The 24,070-nt window shown below is 37.2% G+C and overlaps 2 protein-coding genes and 1 pseudogene across 17 annotated transcripts in view; 2 read left to right on the forward strand and 1 right to left on the reverse strand.

Annotated features, from left to right (window-relative positions):
• Positions 1–16,738, reverse strand: part of Nek11 (NIMA related kinase 11) — a 341,889-nt gene extending 325,151 nt beyond the window's left edge. For 14 of the 16 annotated variants that reach the window (XM_058574948.1, XM_046431465.2, XM_046431459.2 and 11 more), the window contains exons 1-2: positions 16,582–16,738; positions 13,214–13,483 (exon numbers count right to left, since the gene is read on the reverse strand). In XM_058574948.1, the coding sequence (XP_058430931.1) occupies positions 13,214–13,383 (170 nt within the window). In that variant the 5' untranslated portion in view covers positions 13,384–13,483; positions 16,582–16,738. Of the gene's footprint in view, positions 1–13,213; positions 13,484–16,581 lie in introns of those variants that run through there. The other 2 variants (XM_046431455.2, XM_046431467.2) reach the window with 2 other exon arrangements.
• On the forward strand, positions 13,869–13,967 carry LOC124084634 (U6 spliceosomal RNA; annotated as a pseudogene).
• Positions 16,739–16,753: 15 nt separating the features above from the next.
• Aste1 (asteroid homolog 1) lies at positions 16,754–23,264 on the forward strand. The gene is made up of 3 exons (XM_046431470.2): positions 16,754–17,368; positions 18,197–19,522; positions 22,977–23,264. Exons 2-3 carry the CDS (start codon positions 18,218–18,220, stop codon positions 22,998–23,000), a joined length of 1,329 nt encoding a protein of 442 aa, XP_046287426.1. The 5' UTR covers positions 16,754–17,368; positions 18,197–18,217; the 3' UTR covers positions 23,001–23,264.
• Positions 23,265–24,070: the final 806 nt, after the last annotated feature.

Consider the following 24,070-nt stretch of genomic DNA (forward strand, 5'->3'; position numbering starts at 1 on the left):
CAAAAAATCAAGGAATGAGATAACTTTTCATTCTAGGTCTTGAATTAAGAATTAGCATAATGGTTTATGGATATAGCTTGTCTAGACTTAGTTAGCATAAGCTCTTCACCAAGGCTCCCTGCCTCTGGGTATTTTAAGATGAAAAGCTGAGGCCTGGTTCCAGTATGGTGACTCAAACATTATTCGGTCTTTCAAAGACACTGTCCCCCTTCAACCCTATGCCAGATGGTGGTTCTATCTTAGTACAACACTTTGAATCTGGGCTGTTAAGTCTGACATGCTCTCAGGAGAGACTAGGGTTTACAAAATTATGTAGCTATACAGTAATAGACTCTGATCCTAAAACTAGGGGTTTTTTTTTAATTGCCTTTTAAAAAATTTTACCGCTGCATTAAAATTTTACATAATAGTGAAATTTGTTGTTACATATTCATATAGGCACACAATATTCAACTGCCTTTTTACAACTTTCCATCTTCTTCACTCTTAGGTCTAAAATCACTCCTCTCTGTTGCAAGTGAAACTAATTCTAGCAACAACTCCTGGCCCCCTCTCCTCCATTTTGTTTCCATGGATGAGTGATAAATTAATTTAAGACTTTTAAAAATCCACACAAATTCAGACCCAAGAACTCCTCAAGGAGGCCAAGCCCTGAGGTTCTATGTATTGGCTGCTTGAAGACATTGAAAGCCTTAGAGGTCTCCCCTATTTTGAGCCATCCATGGACTGCGTGTGGGCCACCATGCATCAAGCCTAGTGGATAGGAACATCTGGTGTCTGGGAATGACAGTGGACATTTCCTCTGGTTAACTGCCCTGACACACTGTGAATTTCTGTCCCACTCTGCCATGTCCCACAGAGCACCTGAGATGGGTGTAACCTGCCAAGATGCCAATCAACCTGCTGACAGCAAGACATCAAGAAGCAAGACTCCAACCTTGAAATCTTATCCCTGCCTTTGATGTACCCCCTTAAATAAACCACTAAAGCCATCTTTCCTTCGTCTAGTTCCAGCTCTTGTGTGGACTGGATATATCAGGGGCTCCACTTTTCTAAATACACTTCTGATTCTTTGTCTATTGTTCTCCACTAATTATTCTCAGGTGGCTCACACCCTCCTCAGCAGGAAGAAGAACCCCCTTCCGCCATGAGACACTGGCTGTTGCTCCTTATACTTTCCTATTAAACTTGTGATCCTCTTCTCATGTTGTAGACGTAGGAGGTTAGGAAGAAATGCCCTCTTGAGAGAAAAAGCATTTCTATGTTATTATGTTGACCGCATGATTTAAGCAAAGGACAAAGTATAGGAGCCACAGTTAAGGGGGGAAATGTTTGGATATTTACATGGACAAGAGCAAGAGGGAAACATTAAAGTTCTTAGATAATAGAGAGAAACCAGGAAGATAAGGACCATAGTTAGCCAGAAAGAGAGCCAAATTTGGCCACTGCAACATATCTAAGAGCAACCTGTCACACAGATATTTAAGCTTTGTCTTGTACCATTTATTAGTTGTTTTATGTCAGTTAATTCTGACTCTTTCAGATTAGAAATGTCTTATCTTCTGATTTGGCTCCCTCTCTTGATCAGTTCAGAGCAAAGATTCAATATCAATTTTTTTTAAGAGAGAGAGAGAATTTTTTTAATATTTATTTTTCAGTTTTCGGTGGATACAACATCTTTATTTTATTTTTATGTGGTGCTGAGGATCGAACCCAGCGCCCCATGCATGCCAGGCAAGCGCGCTACCGCTTGAGCCACATCCCCAGCCCAAATTGTATTAAATTCTTAATAGTTGATCAAACAGACCACAGAAGAAAATCAAGACCACATAATAGAATGATTATATCCTGTGATGAAATTGAAAAAAAAAAGTTGTTACCTGTAAAAGATCATCCAATAAGATGAATGTAGAAATTCATTGCAGTGGTGGAAATAGTTATAAGTTAATCATGTATTTTAGGTTTAGTCAACCTCCTTGGCATCTCTTTTCTATTAAAACGCCTACATTGTATTAAGAGTCAAAGTAACTTGTTAACACATTAAAATCTTTTGGGTTTGTCTTTACATCTCATAGAGAGTTAACATCGAGGAGAAGCCGAATGGGATCCAAGATGGCAGAATAGAGGAGGTACTGTTTCTGACTGCTCTGTGGAATGAAACCACGGAAGCAGTCAGGCGGCATCTCCACAGGTTTCACCTAGACGGAATACAACATCTCGGAGCATGCGACAGGACCCCTATACAGCAGATTTTTGCAGAACCACCAGAGCTGCAACCACCTGTGCAGAAACCAGAGCCTCTGTGCTCCAGTAAGACTCGGGACTCTGGACCCAAAGCCCGCAGTTCTAGTGCACACAGGGCTCTCAATCGGTGTAGCATAATCACCTAATCAGCTGCACTCCGCTCCCACACAGGTCACATGGCTGCAAACTAGCCACAGCACAAGGCCATCCCAGCTCCCCCCACTTCACCAGACACCCCGGGGCTGGAAGCAGACTAATTCCATCTTGGAAGACCTTTCTCTCCATTTTTTGGTAAGCATGACTATCAGTGTGGATCTCCATTTGAACAGATAACCTGGTTTCCAACTTCCTCCCCCTCTTCCCCTCCCCAGCTGCGATTACTTGGCACAGTGACTACCCAGCACAAAAACCACTCTCAGTTGATCAGGAGCGCAGTGCAACCAGGGTGCTGCCCACTTGGTGTGAGCCTGAGGACAAGAGGTCCTGCAGTTGGGTCCTGATAAGCAAGAGAGGGGAGGGGTCTAAAACCTGGAACAAAACAGAGACCAGGATCGGGGAAGCTCCAGGCATGAGTGGGAGACCATACCGGGGCGCAAGTCTCCTCACCCTGATTACCAACACCACCCTGCGGACGGAGACCCCACCTTAAAATAGAAAACTCTACCTACTGGAAGAGAAGAAAAGCAGGAAGGAAACGGAATTCTAAGACTTTTTTTTTCTTTTCTTTTCTTATCCTTCTTCTTTGCCTCTACCCTTCTATCCTCTGGCCCTCACAACTCCAACATATGTGAAACCAAGAGCTTTGCATGAAATAGAACATTGAAAACTGAGTCACCAGAATAATATAATATAAAGGAATTGCATAAGCCCCCCCTTTTTCTTCTCTTTTTCTCTTTCTTTCTTTCTTTCCCTTCTTTTCTTCTTCTCTTTCTTCTTCTTTCAAGCTCCAAATTTTACTATTTTAACATCCTGTAATTTTCTAAATACATATATGTGTTTGTTTTTATGTACTCTACTGTCCTCCCACGTACTTGTCTACCCTAAATTACCTCCTGTCTATTCCCCTGCTACTAACCCTCTTCATTAGAGTTCTCCTCCAAATTTCCAAAGTTATATTAACCCCATACCCTTACACCTTTCTCCCTTAGCATATTGTCCTACACCCGACCCCCAGTTCACTGTCCACCACCAGAAATTATACACCTTTTATGAAACTACTGATTATATTTTAAATAATAATTGAGTCCAACATTTCTGGACATTGAGACTAACTATAAGGTTTTAATAACAATAATTTGTTCATAGGTGATGTATTGTTGATATTGGGATCTGTTTACATTGTCTTTCCCCACAAAGGAGGGATCTTGGAACCATACAAGAGCACTACAAATCTATAGGATAAAAACAATAACACACCAGTCCCACAGAGCTGGAAAGAAAGAAACATGAGCAACATGAAAAGACAAGAGAAGAAAGTACCACAAACAAATCAAGACAACACATCATTAGAAGAAGAGCTATAGCAGAAAAAATTACAGAGAAAGATTTCAGGATATACATGATTAAAATGTTTTTTGGTTCTCAAAGAAGACATCAGAGAACAAATACAGGAAGTGAAAGATCACTTCGACAATGAGCTATATAAATAAATCCAAGAAGCAAAAGATCACCTCAACAAGGAGATAGAGGTTATATTTAAAAAAAAAAAAAAAAACAGAAATCCTTGAAATGAAAGAAATAATAAACTGAATTAAAAACTCAAATGAGAGCATCACCAACAGAGTAGACCACTTAGAAGATAGGGCATCAGACAATGAAGATAAAATATATCATCTTGAAAAAAACATAGACAACACAGTGAAAATGATGCAGAACATTCAAGAAATATGGGATAGCATAAAAAGACCAAATTTAAGAGTTATTGGGATAGAGGAAGGCATAGAGGTCCAAACCAAAAGAATGACCAATCTATTCAATGAAATAATATCAGAAAACTTTCCAAACATGAAGAATGAAATGGAAATCCAAATCCAAGAAGCCTACAGGATGCCAAAAATGTGCAAAATCACAAGAAATCCTCACCAAGGCAATTACAATGAAAATACCCAACATACAGAATAAGGAGAGAATTTTAAAAGCCAAAAGAGAAAGAAATTAGATCACATACAGGGGTAAACCAATTAGGATAATGACAGATTTTTCAACACAGACCCTGAAAGCTAGAAGATCCTGGAACAACATATTTTAAGCTCTGAAAGATAATGGGTGCCAACCAAGAATCTTGTATCCAGCAAAGTTAAGCTTCAGATTTGAAGATGAAATAAAAACATTCCATGATAAACAAAAGTTAAAGAATTTATAGCTAGAAAACTGGCACTACCAAACATCCTTGGCAAAATATTTCATGAAGAGGAAATGAAAAACACCAATGAAAACCAGCAGAGGGAGGTAGCACCCTAAAGGAAAAACTAATCAAAGAGGAAAACCAAGTCAAATTAAATAACAAAAGTGAACAAATATGGCTGGAAATACAAATCATGTCTCAATAGTAACCCTAAATATTAATGGCTTAAACTCACGAATCAAAAGACATAGGCTAGCAGATTGGATTTTTTAAAAAGATGCAACAAAATGCTGCCTACAGGAGAATCATCTGATAGGAAAAGACATACACAGACTGAAGGTGAAAGGTTAGGAAAAATCATACCACTCACATGGACTACTGAAGCAAGCAGGGGTGTCCATACTCATATCAAATAAAGTAGACTTCAAGCCAATGTTAATCAAAAGGGATAAAGATGGACATTACATACTGCTCAAGGGAACCATACACCAACAAGACATAAAAATCATAAATATATATGCCCCCAAACAATGGTGGGTGCAGCTATGTTCATCAAACAAACTCTTCTCAAGTTCTAGAGTCAAATTTACCACAACACAATAATCGTGGGTGACGTTAACACACCTCTCCCACCACTGTATAGATCTTCCAAACAAAAGATGAATAAAGAAATTATAGAACTCAATAACACAAATAATAACTTAAGACTTAACTGACATATAAAGAATATTTCAACCGACATTTAGCGGATATACTTTCTTCTCAGCAGCACATGGATCCTTTCCTCAAACAGACCACATACTATGCCACAAAGCAACTCTTAGCAAATACAAAAGAGTAGAGATACTATAATGCATTTTATAAGATCATAATGAAATGAAATTGGAAATCAATAACAAAATAAAAAATAAAAATTTGTGCATCACATGGAGACTGAACAATATGCTACGAATGAACAATGATTACAAAAGACATCAAGGAGGAGATTAAAAAATTCTTAGAGGAAAATGAGAATACAGATACAACATATAGAAATCTCTGGGACACTATGAAAGCAGTACTAAATTCATTGCATGGAGTTCTTCCTTAAAAGAAGAAAAAGTCAACAAATAAATGACCTCACACTACATCTCAAAGCCCTAGAAAAAGAAGAACAAATCAGCAGCAAAACCAGTAGAAGGCAAGAAATAATTAAAATTAGAGCTGAAATCAATGAAATCGAAACAAAAGAAACAACTGAAAAAATTGACAAAACTAAGAGTTGGTTCTTTGAAAAAATAATTAAAATTGACAGACCTTAGCCACACTAATGAAGAGAAGGAGAGAGAGAACTCAAATTACCAGCATATGTGATGAAAAAGGTCATATTACAACACACACTACAGAAATACAGAGGATAATTAGAAATTGTTTTGAAACCGTATACTCCAACAAAATAGAAGACATTGAAGGCATCGACAAATTTGCCCATATACTATGCCACAAAGCAACTCTTAGCAAATACAAAAAAAGCAGATCTATCCAGTTTGAGTCAGGAAGATACACACAACTTAAACAGACCAATATCAAGTGAGAAAATAGAAGAAGCCATCAAAAGATTACCAACCAAGAAAAGCCCAGGGTTGGATGGATACACTGCCAAGTTTTACAAGACCTTTAAAGAAGAACTAATACCAATACTCTTCAATTTATTTCAGGAAATAGAAAAAGAGGGAGCATTTCTAAACCCATTCTATGAGGCCAATATCTCCCTGATTCCAAAACCAGACAAAGACACTTCAAAGAAAGAAAACTTCAGACCAATATCTCTAATGAACATAGATGCAAAAATTATCAACAAAATTCTGGCAAATAGAATACAAAAACATATCAAAAAGATTGTGCACCATGATCAAGTGGGATTCATCCCAGGGATGCAAGGTTGGTTCAACATTCGAAAATCAATAAATGTAATTCATCACATCAATAGACTTAAAGATAAGAATCATATGATCATCTCAATAGATGCAGAAAAAACATTAGACAAAATACAGCACCCTTTATGTTCAAAACACTAGAAAAACTAGGGATAACAGGAACATATCTCAACATTGTAAAGGCTATCTACACTAAGCCTCAGGCCAACATCATTCTAAATGGAGAAAAACTGAAGGCATTCCCTCAAAAATCTGTAACAAGACAAGGATGCCCTCTTTCACTACTTCTAATCAACGTAGTTTCTGAAACACTGACCGGAGCAATTAGACGGATAAAAGAAATTAAAGGGATATGTATAGGAAAAGAAGAACTTAAATTAGCTCTATTTTCTGATGATAGGATTCTATACCTAGAAGACCCAAAAAGCTCCACCAGAAAACTTCTAGAATTAGTAAATTAATTCAGCAAAGTAGCAGGTTATAAAATCAACACCCATAAATCAAAGGCATTTCTGCATATCAGTGACAAATCCTCTGAGAAGGAAATGAGGAAAACTACCCCATTCACAATATCCTCAAAATTAATAAGATACTTGGGAATCAACAAAAGAGGTGAAAGAACTATACAATGAAAACTATATAACCCTAAAGAAAAAAGTCAAAGAAGACCTTAGAAGATGAAAATATCTGCCTTACTAACTTGGATAGGCAGAATTAATATTATCAAAATGACCATACTACCAAAAGCACTATACAGATTTAATGCAATTCCAATAAAAATCCCAATGGCATTCCTCATAGAAATACAAAAGGCAATCATGAAATTCATTTGAAAGAATAAGAGACCCAGAATAGCTAAAGCAATCCTAAGCAGGAAGAGTGAAGCAGGTAGCATTGCTATACCAGACCTTAAACTACACTACAAAGCAATAGTAACAAAAACAGTATGGTATTGGCACCAAAACAGGCTGGTAGACCAATGGTACAGAATAGAGGACACAGAGACTAACCCACAAAATTACAATTATCTTATGTTAGACAAAGCTTCCAAAACATGCACTGGAGAAAAGATAGCATCTTCATCAAATGGTGCTGGGAAAACTGGAAATCCATATGCAACAGAATGAAATTAAACCCCTGTCTCTCACCATGCACAACACATAACTCAAAATGGATCAAGGTCTTAATAAAATTAAACCAGAGACCCTGTGTCTAATAGAAGAAAAAGTAGGCCCTAATCTTCATCATGTGGGATTAGGCCCCAACTTCCTTAATAAGACTCCTATAGTGTAAGAATTAAAACCAAGAATCAATAAATGAGATAGAATCAAACTAAAAAGTTTCTTCTCAGCAAAAGAAACAATCTGTGAGGTGAACAGAGAGCCCACATCCTGGGAGAAAATGTTTATCGCTCACACATCAGATAGAGCACTAATCTCTAGGGTATATAAAGAACTCAAAAAGCTAAACACCAAAAAAACAAATAACCCAATCAACAAATGGGTCAAGGACCTGAACAGACTCTTCTCAGAAGAGGATATACAATCAATCAATAAATATATGAAAAAATGCTCATCATCTCTAGCAATCAGAGAAATGCAAATCAAAACTACTCTAAGATATCATCTCACTCCAGTCAGAATGGCAGTATTATGAAAACAAACAACAATAAGTGTTGTGAGGATATGGGGAAAAAGGTACACTCATATATTGCTGGTGGGACTGCAAATTGGTGCAGCCAATTTGGAAAGCAATATGGAGATTCCTTGGAAATATGGAATCATATGATCTTGGAACCACCATTTGACCCAGCTATCCTTCTCCTCTGTTTACATGCAAAAGACTTAAAAACAGCATACTACAGGGACACAGCCACATCAGTGGTTATAGCAGCACAATTCACAATAACTAAATTGTAGAGCCAACCTAGATGTCCTTCAGTGGATGAATGGATAAAAAAAATGTGGCATATATACACAATTGAATTTTACTCAGCATTAAAAAAGAACAAAATCATGGCAGTTGCAGGTGAATGGATGGCACTGGAGAAAATAATGCTAAGTGAAGTCAGCCAATTCCCCCCAAAAATAAATGTTGAATGTTTTCTCTGATATAAGGAGGTTGACTCATAGTGGGGTAGGGAAGAGGAGCATGGGAGGAATAGATGAATTCTATATAGGGAAGAGGGGTGGGAGGGAAAGGGAGGGGGCAGGGGATTAGCAAGGATGGTAGAATGTGATGGACATCATTATACAAAGTACATATATGAAGACTTGAATTAGGTGTTAACATACTTTATATGCAAACAGAGATACAAAAAATTGTGGTATATATAGTATTAAGAATTGTAATGCAAACAACAACAAGAAAGTACATGTATAAAGGCATAAATTGGTGTGAACATACTTTATATAAAGAGATAAGATAAATTGTGCCCTATATGTGTAATAAGAATTGTAATGCTTTCCACTGCTGTCATGCATTTAAAAAAAAAAAAAAGACAGAGAAGAGTCAACATCGAGAATATATAAGAAACTTAAGAAACTTAATAAAAAAAAAGAAAAATAGTAAAACACATAATCTGATTTAAAAATGGGCAATAGACCTAAAGAGACATTTCTCAAAAGAAGACAGAAACAACCTACAGATAGATGAAAAATACATAACATCATTAATCATCAGGGAAATGCAAATCAAAACCACAATGAGATATCACCTCATTCCAGTTAGAATGGCTATTACCAAAAAGATTAAAGATAACAAGTATTGACAAGGATGTAGAAAAAAGAGAACCTCTGCACACCATTTGAAGGAATGTAAATTAGTACAGCAATTATGGAAAACAATAGGGTGGTTCCTCAGAAAATTAAAAATAAAATGACCATATGATCCAGCAATCACACTACTAATCATATATTCAAAGCAAATGAAATTACTATGTAAACTAGACATCTTTGTTTATTGAAGCACTGTTCACAACAGCCAAGAAATGTAATAAAACTAAGTATCCCATCAATTGATGAATGGATAAAGAAAGTTTGGTACATTTACACAATGAAATACTATCTAGACATAAAAATAATGAAATTCAATCATTTATAACAACATGGATAAGCAGGAAAATACTTTCTTAAGTGAAATAAGCCAGACATAGAAAGACAAATACCACATAACATCACTCATATGTCTAAAGAAATTTATCTCATAGAAGTAGAATTTAAAATAATGGTTACCAAAGGCTGTAGAATGTATGGGAAAAGGTTGGTTAATGGATACTAAGGTATAGTTAAATGTGAGAAATAAGTTCTATGTTCTATTTCACAGTAGTGTGACTATAGATAATGAAAATGTACTGTATATGTTTTAAAAGCTTCAAGACAAGATTTTTAATGGTTTCATGGCATAGAAGTGATGTTTGAGGAAAGAGACATACTTGCCCTGATTTGAACATTATATTATATATGCAAGTGTGTGTATGTGTGTGTATATGTATACGTGTATAAAAATAGCACATAGTATCCCATAAATATGTACAATACTCATGTGTCAATTAAAAAATCATTTGGGTTTGCAAAAAAGAAAACATACTTTGACATCTTAACAAAAAATAAGATGAAATTATGAACTAAAACTAGAAAAATATTTTTAGGAATACAACATAATTACATTAATTAGACCAGAGTAGCTATACTTATTTTTTAAAATCCCAAAAGTTGCTTTTTAAGTTTCAAAATGTAAAACACAATAAAGGAAAAACCTCTATCCCATTCACTACTCAATATAACAATTTAATTTTATTCTACTGAGATAACTAAAAAAGGAATGCCAGATATTTATACCAAAAGAAAACTCTCTCCAAACATGCAATAATCAAGTGTAATGCGTGTGGCTTTTACTTTTATCCCATAGCTAATCTGGAAGTCAATAAAAATTTAAAAGAATGTAATTAAAGATCACAGTATACACAAAATATCAATGATAGAGTGGTGCCCCCAAGTGGCATAATGAGAAACTGCAATACTTTGATTGTAAATTTTCTTTTATAAGTTTTAGAGATGTAAAAGAGTAAATGACAACAGAATTATTATATCGAAAAAAATCCTTGAAGAAGTTTTTTAAAATCACATGCCTAATAGCAAATTACTTTGGAAGATTTGTTTCTCAAAAGAAGAGTGCAAAAGAAAAACTTCCACTTAGTAGAGGATTCCAAAAGCAGTCACTGGGTAGATTGGCTAAAGTTTGATTAGACTTCCTTTAATTATTTTATTGACTTGGCTTGTTTATAATTAACGTGAATTTCAGTTGTTACTGAGTGATAATTCTCTGTAAGGCCATGTGATAGCTTCATCTTATAAAAATAGGTAGACATTTTATTTAATCCTTATTACAGTCTTATGAGATATTATACCACGTTACAGATGAGCATAGTAAAGTTCATATTAGGAACCAGAGTAACATTAACCTCACAGTTAAAAACAGGTATGCTTTACTCTTTGGCTTCTTTAGCTTCTGAGCCATGGTCTTAATGATGACACTGTAGTGCCCTCTTTCTAGCATTCTAGGATTTCATGAGCAGTCATATCCATTCTCTTTCCGGGTTTAGTAAATTTCCAGAAAAAAAAAAAAAAAACAGCAGATAGTGGAAAGGTAAGATGAAGTTAGGCCTAAGGGACATGAACAGGAGCAGGAATGTGGCTAATCAGAGAACAAAGAATTTGTCTAAAGGGAGTAGTTGCTAGCCAGGTCCAGTCCACTGTGGCTACATAGGCACAGATTTTAGCAAATGTTACTCAACCTTTTTGTTTTATTGTTCTAAAGGAGATAAAATGCTCAATTTTTGAGAGCTGCCCATTTGAAAATACTAGCAACTAATTTAGGATTAAAAAGAAATTCTATGCAGACCAAACAAAACACACCTGAAGGCTGCATTCGACCAGTATGTAATTTATTTTAGATGATGAATGATTCCTTTTCCAAATAGTCCTAGACTACACCTTTTAGTGCCAAATGATTTGACCATTATTCTCACCATTGGATTCACTCCACAACACTAGGATTTGTCTGTCATCTCCAGCTCAAGTCTTGTGTTTTAAGATTATTTCCAATATAAGAAAGGTCACTTATAAATCATTACCAGCCAACCAGTCCCAGACCCCCCACCTTTTCTTACTTTCTTTCCCCCTATGAACAGCCTCACATACCCACCCCCACACACTACACACTACACACATTAATGTCAAGTCCAGAGCTTTCAAGATTGGTTTTCACACATTTTATTTTAGCTCCTTTTAATCAACATTTTAGCCTTTCTGTGAATTCTCTTTAAATTCCTCATCTCTCTCATTAGTTGAAAAAACTCAAATTTGACATGGTCCAAAGTGTGGTTTTTATAAGTCCTCAGCCAAAATTAGGTCTTATGCTCAATGCTGAAGGCTCTCTAATAATTGCCAAATATTCATCATCCTACTCTGTGCTGCTAGAAGAGCACCTCTAGGATTAAAGGGGAAAAATCCTTTGGGGGGCAGGAGTCATAATGCATGTTCTAAGAATATCAGTAAAATTCCAGCTCTTTCACCATTCTTCATGTAGAAATTTATTGAAAACTATTTAAAATTACAACTTTAAAAAATTCTACACAAACTACTTTAAAGGTTGATCTTTAAAATAAAGTAGTAGCATTAGTGACACTTGCTTTTGTAATTTCTGTGAATATGAAGAAGTAGAAAAGTATTTATCACACACTAACTTTAAATCTGCACTTAAATATCCAATGAGAAAAAGCTGGAGTAACTCAGTATCTAAAAAACTTCTGAATAAAAGAACAGACTATGGGATGGAAATCTGGTCTTCTAGGGCTAAGGGCTGATTTCTTGGATCATTTTGCTTCTGCTTTCTCTGCTCCTGTTTCTAATTGCAAGTTTCTTATCCTAACTTCAGTTCCAACTTTCACTGCCAAAATTAAAAAAAAAAAAAAAAAGCTTTAAGCTAAAAATGAAAGTGTATCCTCATCCAGAAGAAATGTACTATCCAAAAAGTATTATTACATTTTTCTCTGGGAGTTATGGGGTCAAAACCAAAGAAAAGCAATTTACAAGGAAGTCATTAACATAAGCTAATTTTAAACAAAGACTGAATTTGGTTTAAATATCTATCTGAGGGCTTTTTGAGTACAGATTTTGAAAATTTCTTTCAGAGAAAAAGAAAATTAATGCCATGTTTCCTTTAATACATCATTTTCACCTCAAATGTGAATTACTGCTTATTTATATTTCATAACACTTCTAAAAGTGCAGTCATAAACATTACTTCTTTTTCTTATTCAAGAAGTTTCAATCAAGTTCAGTGTAAGCAATATTGTAACTGGGACTGTGGTTTACTAAAAAATTATCATATGATCTATCCCATTTACCTTCTTTAGGTCATTTGGATACTTTATTCACAACGGAAATGCCTTTAAGAACCTTATCTGGGGCTGGGGTATAACTGAGTGGCAGAGCGCTTGCCTGGCAAGCATGAGGCCCTGAGTTCAATTCCCAAGACCACAAAAGAAGAAAGAAAAAAAAAACATATCTGAAGAGATAAATGAAGGAATAGCTTTAGTAGCTTCTTGCTTTAATGCAAAAAACAGGTTCAAGGTTATCCAATGTTCTTAATCAGCCAGTAGTTGCACATACAGGGAGCCAAGGTCAGTATGAAGCATTTTACTTACAATTCCTCTCCTCTTTTGGCTTTCCTATCTGAAACCAGATAGACAGTTCCAAAACTTCCACTTCCAAGTTTCTGCTGAAGCACATATCTTCTTGCAATCAAGGTCTCTGGATAAGTGGAAACAGCTGTTGATGCACACATACACTTAGCTGCCTCTTGGAATTTCAACATCGCTCCAAACAAGATAGTACTGGTCTATTCATTTATAGAAACTTAACAATCAAGTCTCCTAATAGATGATCCAATTCATCCAGCAAATGTTGGTCAATGCCTGAAATGTGAAAAATCCACACATCAGGTCTAAAAGATGCTGACTCCTACAGAATATATAAGTATTAGACAGTGAGAACTGCACCTTGATTAACAGACTGAATGATTCCTTATTGGTTAGTTATAATGATTTCAAAGGAAAGAAAAAAGGTAGAAGCTGCAAATTCCAGGACAAGGCAATCTTTCATGGTAAGAGAGTCTATCTTAGTACATCCAAATTTGTCAAAACTAAAAACAAACAAAAGGCTATCCAGCCCATCTGGTGGTACACAGCTGTAATCCCAGCTACTCAGGAGGCTGAGGCAGAAGAATTTCAAATTAGAGGCCAGTCCAGGCAATTTGGAAAGACCCTAATCAACTTAGCAAAATCCTTAATAAAATTAAAAATAAAAAGGGTATATACAAAAATTGGAACAATACAGAAAAGATTAGCATGGTACCTGAGCAAGGATGGCATGCAAATTTGTGAAGGATCCCTTATTTTAAAAATGTTTTAAAATAAAAATAAAAAGGGCTGGAGATGAAGCTCAGTGGTAAGGTACCCCTTGGATTCAAACCCCAAAAGAAGGGGAGAGGGAGAGAGGGAGAGAAAGAGGGAGACAGAGAGGGAAAGACAGAGGTGGGGGGTGGGGAGAGAGAGAGAGAGAGAGAGAGAGAGAGAGAGAGAGAGAGAGAGAGAGAGAGAGAGAGAGAGAGGAAACAAAAAGGAAACCATGAAAAATGATGGCCTGGGAACCACACATACATCTGTACTCCCAGTGATTCCAGAGATTGAGGCAGAAGGATCGCAAATTTGATGCCAGCCTTTGTAAGACCCTGTCTCAAATTAAAAAATAAGGAGAGCTGAGGATGTGGCTCAGTGGTAAAGTGCCCTTGGGTTCAATCTTCAGTACAATAAGTAAATAATAAGGCTGGGGAATCTATCCCAGTAATAGAGTATCCTGGGGTTAAATCTCTGGGACCATCAAAAAAAAAATCCAAATACAGTTGTCAATTCCTTAAATCTACACACTTGCATCAACATTTTGCAATACTCTCTTTGCACTTTAGGTCTATTATGGTTTACAAATACTGAGTTAGAATTAAAGAAGATAGCTTAATACTGGTTTAGTTTTTTTTCCTGTAAATTTTAATCATAGTTTTTCCACTTATTATAATAGATGAGAGGAAGGATAAGAATTCAGAATGAATTTCTTCCCATGTTAAGCAAATTCTGATCCAGTTTCTGAAGCTTCTATTATACCCTGTGGGTAGAGAGTAATCTCTCTGGGTTAGAATACAAATGTATTTCAAAACTAAAATCATATTCTAATATTAGTTGAATATAAATATGCTATGGATAAATCTGTAATTCCTCAAGGACATATGAAATGTATGGCAGAGTTATGAGAAGTAGGACTATTTCATGAGTAGGTACATAGTAAAATCATTTTTATTTCATCAAAATGTTAACTGTTTTGCTAGTAATCATGAAAATTATGCTTTTGTTTTAAATCTATATGAAAATGATTTTAAATTGAAGACTATGCCTTGAAGTTAGGTTTTCATATTCAATAATTCCAAAGTAGTAAGTAAAAAAGCTATTGTTTGGGGGGCTGGGTTGTGGCTCAGTGGTAGAGTGCTTGCCTAGCATGTGTGAGGCACTGAGTTCGATTCTTAGCAACACATATAAATAAATAAATTAAATAAAGGTCCATCAACAACTAAAAAATATTTTTTAAAAAATCTATTGTTCATAATGAAGATCAGTTGTCTTTATGTGATAGTAGTGTCAATGACAATCAACCACAAAATGACCTCATATATTCTTAAAAGAGAACATAAACATGTAAATATCCATTTATTAAATTTTATTACTTAAAAATCCATTGATCACATTTTATTTACTTAAATTATTATTTATTACATTTTATTTTCAAACTAATTAGTTGTTTCACCCCATGCCAGTGAGATTAGAGAAATGCCCCTCCTCAAAGAAATATTAGTGAAATTTGCTGCTAAAAAAAAAAAAAATAGGGAAAACTGGAGAGCAGGCCTCTAATCTCTAAATGTACCTTTTGTTTTCCTCACTAGCATATAAAAGTATATTCTGGACAAATTGAGCTGTTCAGAAAAAAGTATGGACTCTCAATCTTTTCAACTGAAAACAGGGCTTCAGATCCCTCAGTAATTCTTATTCTAGAGAGATTAAAGTCCCCAGTTAGTAAAGCACAGAATTCGAGGGCAGAATAGTTATGGGAAGTTCAGATCCAGAACTCCTATTTGTAAAGAAGAGTTTAAATCTGGCAGCGGGCAAGCAGTCTGTCCTGGGCTGCAGAGTACTCTGGGGTTAGGGTCCCTGCAGCCCAACCTCACATCAGCCCTGCCACCCTGGGTCATCCCAGTGCACGTGTAGCCCATCCCTTCCCCTGGTCTCCTATAAGTCTACCCAGCAATGTACCAGCTTTTAGATTTACAGTTCACTTGATCCACCTGTTCTCTCATCAACACCCCTAACCCCTGAGCGCAAGAAGAAACCTTTGTATCCCCAGGACTTGGCACAACACCTGACATATACGAGAATGTTATGAGGGCAAAATAGTGTCCAACAGACTAACTGCCGCCCAAAGGGGGTGGGGGGTGGGGGGAAAGAGGAGACAAATGAAAAGATGGATGAGAACCTACAGAAAGGGGAGAGATTATCTTCTTATGCAAGTTGTCCACGGGAAGTGAAAAGAATTTCCCTGGAGCAAAAACAAAGGAAAGGTGAGTGTTTACCACTTGCTAAAACTAAGTAATAAACTTGTTCCCTGGTAATAAATTCGAGGAAGCCGATTTGACCCCAGGTTCTGCTAAACTAGACGTCTAACTGTCCTTAAAGGTAAACTTCAACTTTGACGTAAAACAAACAATTCTCAAAGCTGATTAGGCCATATCGAGGGGAACAGATACTCTTATTTTCCCAAGACTAAGAGATCCCGGAGGTGACGAGTCGGGGATAAGGAGAAGAAGCAAGGAGAGAGGCCTAGAGAAGCAGGACCCTGCCCGCGGCAGCTCGAAGTCACGACCTTCCCCGCGAGGAGGAGCGGGGCACGCCGCGAGGAGCGCAGTTCGCTTTACCTTTCGCCGCCGCGGGCGGAGGAGCGGCGGCCCCGGCGGCATGCCCGAGTCCCGCCAGTAACTCGGCGGGCCTCAATTTAGGGGCAGCGGTACCCCGCCGTGCTCCAGAACACCGAGGCTACAGCTGTTTGGCGCCGTCGCCAAGGAGACGGCGCGGGGCATGCTGGGAAGTCGGGGCGAGGCTTTCACCCAGGCGGAAGTGCTCGTGGACCCAAATAGGTGTGTGTGGGATGGGGGGGAGACCTGCGGGCCCAGCTTCCCAGCTAGACAGCAGCCGTTTCTAAACATACGTCCCAACCTTCTTTAGCAATTGAGCATCTCTGGGCCCGAGAAGCACCTTCGCCTCCCGACCGCCTAGTCTGGCACCCTGGTCTTCACCGAACTCGACTTCCCGTTGACGCCACACCGGAGACTTCCGGTTGCCGGCCTTGGGCTTAAACTGCCTAACGCGGGGGCTGCGAGTCCCCTGGGCTCCTGCGGGATTCTGATGGAGGAGCTACTTCTGCGAGGGCACAGCAGGAGGGCGCCGCTGCTGGTCGGGGCAGGTTGTGAACACCGGGGTGGCGCGGCGCACCAAGGCCTGTATTTGAGGAATTAGACCTTTTGAGCACCATTTGCTACCCAGTTGGCATTTGCTGAACAACTACTTCGTGCACGGCCCTCTAATGGGCTTAGAGCGAGTCAACAAGATCTGTATTCGCAGACGCTTTACACGACAGACTGTAAAGAAACTAGAACTATATAGGATGAGGTGCTGAGAAATGAACAAGACTGGGACTAGGCTGAGGTGAGTCAAGGGCAAAATATAAGTGGATGTCAAAAAATTTAGTGATCAAGATAATAAATAAACTTTAATGCAGTGTCTCTAAAATCCAAAATGCATTGTTGACAAAATGCAGGGTTTTAAATAAAGGCAGGTTTGGTCATAATACCATTACTGAGCCATAGTGAACCCTGAAACTAAAAGAAAACAAACAGTAATACTAATTCTGTAAGTTGTTACCCAAGTAGGGAAGATAAACTGCTTCAGATATATGCATGATAAGATGAAAAGAGTTTCCAGATGGAATGATCTGGTAGTTGGATTCCTAGAGACAGGAAGCAGTAGTTTTCCTTACCAATTTAGAAGGGCCCACAAGCCCAGGACCTGAAAGAAGTTCCTAAATGCTGATTATCAATAAAAAAGAAAAACTAGATGACTATCATGGGTCCTGCACACTTGAGTTTACTGAAATCCAGTGCTTTCTGATTATTTTTATGAGATTGATAAGGATATCATTTTTGTAGCTTAGCACTTTTTATTTTGCCCCACAAAAGTCCATAGAACTTACATTCTGGTGTATCCATAATGGATTTTAGCTGATTTTCCTTTAGAATCATCATCAGTCTCTCTCTCTGTCCAAAGATTAAAACCCATGGAATCAATGAATTGTGCCTTATCTCACACAGGAAAACAAAAGTGCTCAGCTAATATTGCCTGAGGAACTAGGTATGAATTCAGAGATGGTGACAACCAACATGTTCCATCTAAAGAACACTTTATAACATTTGCTACTTATTGATTTAATGGGGCTGAGAGCCATGATTTGAAAATGTGTTCCATTGTTTTAAACAGGCAGTTCTTCAAACTGTTATCATGGGTATCCGAGGACTAATGAGTTTCGTGGAAGATCACAGTAATGAGTTCTTCACTGATTTGAAGTTGCGGGACACAAAAATTATCATTGATGGCTATGCTCTTTTCCACCGACTTTGCTTCAATTCAAATTTGGAGCTTCGGTATGGAGGGGACTATGATTCTTTTGCAGAGGTTGTAGAAAACTTCTTTGAATCACTGTTTGCTTGTAATATATGCCCATATGTTGTATTAGATGGAGGATGTGACATTTCAGATAAAAAGCTTATAACTTTAAAGGATCGAGCTAGAGAGAAGATTCAGATGGCCCATTCCCTATCTATTGGTGGGGGTGGGTGTGTGTGTCCCTTACTCATCCGTGAAGTGTTCCTACAGGTTTTGATCAAGCTGCAAGTATGTTTTGTCCAGTGCTTTTCAGAAGCAGATCAGGATATTATGACACTTGCCAATCACTGGAATTGCCCTGTGTTATCATCAGATAGTGACTTTTGCATTTTTGACCTGAAAACAGGGTTTTGTCCATTGAATGGCTTCCAGTGGAGAAATATGAACACTATTAAGGGCACACAAAACTACTATATTCCTGCCAAATGCTTTTCCCTTGATGCACTCTGCCATTACTTCAGCAATATGAACAAAGCTCTACTACCTCTCTTCGCAGTACTGTGTGGGAATGACCATATTAATCTGCCCATCATAGAGACATTCTTAAGTAAAGTACGCCTTCCTCTTAGAGCTACTAGTTCTAAGGGAAGGAGACACCACCGAGTTCTGGGACTTCTGAACTGGTTGTCTCATTTTGCTGACCCTACTGAAGCACTAGATAATGTTCTGAAATACCTCCCAAAAAAGGATCGAGAAAATGTTAAGGAACTTCTCTGCTGTTCTATGGAGGAATACCAGCAGTCCCAGGTGAAGTTGCAGGACTTCTTCCAAAATGGTACTTATGTTTGTCCAGATGCCTTGAATCTCGGTTTACCAGAATGGGTACTAGTGGCTTTATCCAAAGGCCAGCTGTCTCCTTTCATCAGTGATGCTCTGGTGCTAAGACGGACCATTCTCCAAACACAGGTAGAAAACATGCAGCGACCAAATGCCCACAAAATATCTCAGCCCATCCGGCAAGTTATCTATGGGCTTCTTTTAAATTCTTTGTCACATGTAGAAAACATGTCCTGGAGTGCCTTGCCTCATCAGCCTCTAGCTTTCAGTGAAGTAGAAAGGATTCATCAAAACATCAAAACATCAATTGTTCATGCAGTAGAACTGCCCAAAGATCATTCTGATTTGAGCAAATTGACCAAGGTAAGTATAATACTAATGACATTTTAATTAATCACTTTACTGTGCCATTACATGTATCATTTCTCTTAACATGATAAACTGAGGTTAGTTGCTGTCTTGCCTTCATTTCATAGAACTCAAGTGAACTAGGTAATATCTTAGCCAGAGGGTCATTGCGAAGACTCAGACTTAACACTTCTTAACTCTAAATCTGTCATTTCCACAGTGTTTTCTTTACAATTATCACTACTGTATTGATAGCAGCTATCAATAGAATGGGGTTATGTGGCTTTACAAAAATAACAAAAAATTCTGAACTACAGAAATAAAGTATACATATAGGCACTTGATATTGGTATAACATCTAATACTACATCAGGTTTCGATTAATATTAGTACTGATGGGTAGGTCTAATGTTTTTTATTGACGAGGACCTTTTTTTTTAGGCTTCAGGTTTACGCATCATAGTGACTTGCTTGGTTTGATACTCATGATTCTCAGCCTCACTTGGCATTGCTTAACCTGGGTAACACTCAGATCAATCCCTGTTTCAAGGGCAAAATGTTCTTATGAATCCCAGTGTTGCCTTCATTTTTTATACTATTTAATTATATTAAAAATTATAAAATAAAACTGTTTGTTTGCAGTTAAACTTACAAATTAAATGCAGATAAGCCTCCCACAACAAAGAATAATCTGGCCTCATAGACCCATTGATGCAGTTCCTGGCCTACACCATTGTTTAAAAACTAGCCTCTTAAGCCTCCCAGTGGTGACATCTCAAGAATGAGGAAAAAGGATTCATATTAAATGGGTGTAAGGACCTCTTTGACATTAGGGACTGCTAATAGGAACAGGGATTCTTTGGGGAGTGCTGAAAATGATCTGGAATTGCCAATGGTTGTAGACACTTTGTAAATATACTAAAACTATTAAGTTGAATACTTTTAAAGGGTAAAATTTATGACATGTGTATTATATTTTGAAGAGTTGTTTTTAAGCCACCTTCTCCAGAGGATCTAATCTTTCTCATGATAATTCCATAGACAAAGCTTCTGGGGTCCCTTCAAGGGCCATGCCTAATTATAAATTACTATACTCAGAGAAGCCCCAAGATGTGGTGTCCACATTAAGTGTATATAGTTCATTTATAGATCAGACCTAGATGCAGTTTTATGTCATTCTTATCATGCTTAGTAATAAAACTGACAATCAATAGCATTCTCATTGTTACAGAACTAGAAAGTTGAGCATAAGTCACATTCTCAAACAAGTAATTAAAACTCTACCCATATCAATAAAATTCAAATTAGCAATTGTTATGGTTTGGCTATGAGGTGTACTTCAAAAGCTCCTGAGTTGGGCTGGGGATGTGGCTCAAGCAGTAGCGTGCTCGCCTGGCATGCGTGCGGCCCGGGTTCGATCCTCAGCACCACATACAAACAAGATGTTGTGTCCACCGAAAACTAAAAAAATAAATATTAAAAATTCAAAAAAAAAAAAGCTCCTGAGTTAATTCAAGAATGTTTGAAAGTGAACATCCAAGTTTGAATGGGTAATTGTGGGCTGGTGGAGCATGATGGAAGGAGGTGGGTCATTAGGGTCATACTCTGGAAGGGTGAGTTCATCTTTTCTCTATCCCTTCTCTTCTGCTTCCTGGCCACCATGAATGGAGCAGTGGTTCTCTGCCACAACATTCTGCCATGATGTCCTGCTGTCTCACCATGGACTCAGAGCAGTAGACTTGACTGATCATGGACTGTAGCTCTGGAACCATGAGCCAAAATAAAATTTTCCTTCTTTAAGTTGCTCTCATCAGGTCACAGCATCATAAAGCTAACACAAAAGTATTCTTAAGAATGATATTTGCTGAAGATCAATTTCTATTCAAACATAAATAGTACATTGGAATTTTGCAATTTTTAAACTTTTTAAATGACTTTACTGAAAAATAAATGTACAATGAAGTGCACATATCTAAAGTGTGCACTTTGATGAAGATTTACATGTTCATATCTGTGAATCCATCCTACAATTTATGTGCCTACGACTTCTCTAAGAGTTTCCTCTGCCCCTTTGTAATTACTCCCTCCCTAGGTATATGCATATAGCAGAGTGCACATAGTCATACAGATGGATTTATTATCACAAAATCGATACATCCATGCAAAGAAAACCCAAATGAATAATAACTAACACCACCCCAGAAGCTTTCCATAGAGTCTGGTTCCAGTCACCATCTCTTCCACCCTCTGTAATCTTTCTCCTGACCTTTTAACAATGCAATTGTACTCATATAACTATGAAGGAATTCTTTCATCCTTAAATTAACATGTTTCACTGTGAAAAGCTATAGATCATTCATTTATCATTACTGTAAACATTGCATTGTGGAAACATACCACAATTGACTTTTCTGCTTTATTGGTGATGGGCATTGGGGCAGTTTCCAGTTTGAGCTATTTCAAATAGTGCCATGAACATTCCAGTACACGATTTAATGGACATATTTCTGTTTGCATATGTAACTACTAGGAACTTGCTGGGTCATACTCTCACACATGGAAGTTCAGCGTATAAGAAGTATTACTATATAGCATTCCAACGCATTGTACCAACTAATATTCCTAACCAGTAGCATGAGAGTAACTCTTACACCCTTGGGACTATTTTTTTTCTTGCCTTTCACATTTTTTTTTTAAAGCTATTCTGGTGGTTGTGTAGTAGTATCATTTTAGTCAGTTAGGTGGGTAATTTGTATTTCTTTGATGACTTGAGCACCTTTTCATGGGCTCATTACCTATCTGGATATTCTTTTTTGTGTTTTTTTGTTCCAATACTTTGCCTGTTTTTCTGTGGTTTTGCCTGCCAGTCCTTTGTCAAATACAGTATTTGCAAATAGTCTCATCTATTCTTTTATATTTTAATGAACAGGTCTTAATAAAAATTTAAATGACTACATTATTTATGGGATACCACTTTTGTGAGATACTTAAGAAATCCTTGCCTCTCCAAGGTCATGAAAATGGTTTTCTGCATTTCACATTTAGATCTATCATCTACAGAGCTCATTGTGTTTGTTTGTGTTTGTGTGGTGTGAAACCAGTCAGGACACCCATATGGAAATCCAACTGAATCAATGCATTAGAGCGTGCTGATCATATTCCTTGCCAAGTGAAATGACAAGTGTTCTTAAAACTTACCTGCACTCAGAGAAGGGTGAAATTTTAGTTCATTCTGTGATCTTGGGTCATCTGGCTTTCTTTTAGCATAGAAATTAATTCTGTATTTATCTTGATGCCTTTGGCTCTGATTGGCCCTTGATAAATCTAAACCAGGTGCAAATGTGATTCCAAGCACAAATGCAGGTACAAGTATTATTGTTTTTAACATGCTATATTAATAATACTTTATCTGCTTTGTGCCAGTTTTTGTGATAGAAACTTTACACAATGTTTCATTTAATTCCCACAGAAACCACATGGGTTACCATGTTAGTTGTTAGCAGTGGACAGAACACCTCTCAAGTTAAAACAGGAGGTTGTTAATCACAAGGAGACATGGAAGTGGATCATTCTTGGTGTATGAGGCAGTACCAAGATCAGCCTCTTTCTGGATACTTCTGCCTCTCCTGTGGCAGCTTCTGCAGGCCTGTACTTTCACTCCCCAAGGGAAAGGGAAAGGAGTTGTCACATGCAATAAAATCTAAGGAGCTTTAAAGGGCTATGAGCACAGTAGTTTCCTTTTTGGAAGGAGCCAAGGACTGGTGAGTTCAATGATAATATCATTTAATGCCTATTTTACATATGATCAGACAAACTGTAGAAAATAACAAAACTTGCCCAAAGGAAAGTTGAGTGCAGAATACCTCTGAAATCAAAGCCCATTCTTTGCTTTGTTCATAAAAGTTCTAACTTGGCTTGAGAATTGATAACTTAAGCATTATATGACAGAAAATAATTAATGTAGTTCTGTGTGCTTTTTAAAGTTTGGGACATGTATTTTTATTTTACTTTAATTAATGCTACTTCTAGCAAGCATTATTGTTATACTGAAAGCACTTCATATACTTCTAATTAAAAAAATTCTTATTACTTAGAATCATCATACTATTCAAAATCTCCATGCATTGAAGATGAAACCATTTTGTCAGTTATGATGTTTTCAGATTAACAATCCATTCTCAACTGTCAGCCACACTTAATACTGATAAAAAGTGTTAGATGCTAAGAAATGTACAAGACTATCTTGTCCTCCCAGAAAGAAAAAAATCTTTTCATGGCAGCATCCAGACACTAGGAATACAATTATTTTCTTAAAAGTTTGATTATAAAGTTCCCCTGAAAGATACCCTTTTAACAGTCTTAATGTCCTTATTAGTAAGAGTGTGACTTATAAGACCTTTTTCTCAAAGTCTTTTGAGATCAAGGTAAAAATTATTTCTACAAGAAGGTCAAAATCCTCATGGCTGTTAACTTCTGACTTTTTTGAAGTACACTCTATAAAGCATGAAAAAAGGGTGTGTGTTATTGCAAGGACAGTGCAGTTCTGTCTCCCTTGTCCACCAC

Source organism: Marmota monax, unplaced genomic scaffold (genome assembly GCF_021218885.2).
Source record: "Marmota monax isolate L192 unplaced genomic scaffold, Marmota_monax_Labrador192_F-V1.1 WCK01_AAM20220418_F8-fsc00022, whole genome shotgun sequence".
Classification (NCBI taxonomy): domain Eukaryota; kingdom Metazoa; phylum Chordata; class Mammalia; order Rodentia; family Sciuridae; genus Marmota; species Marmota monax.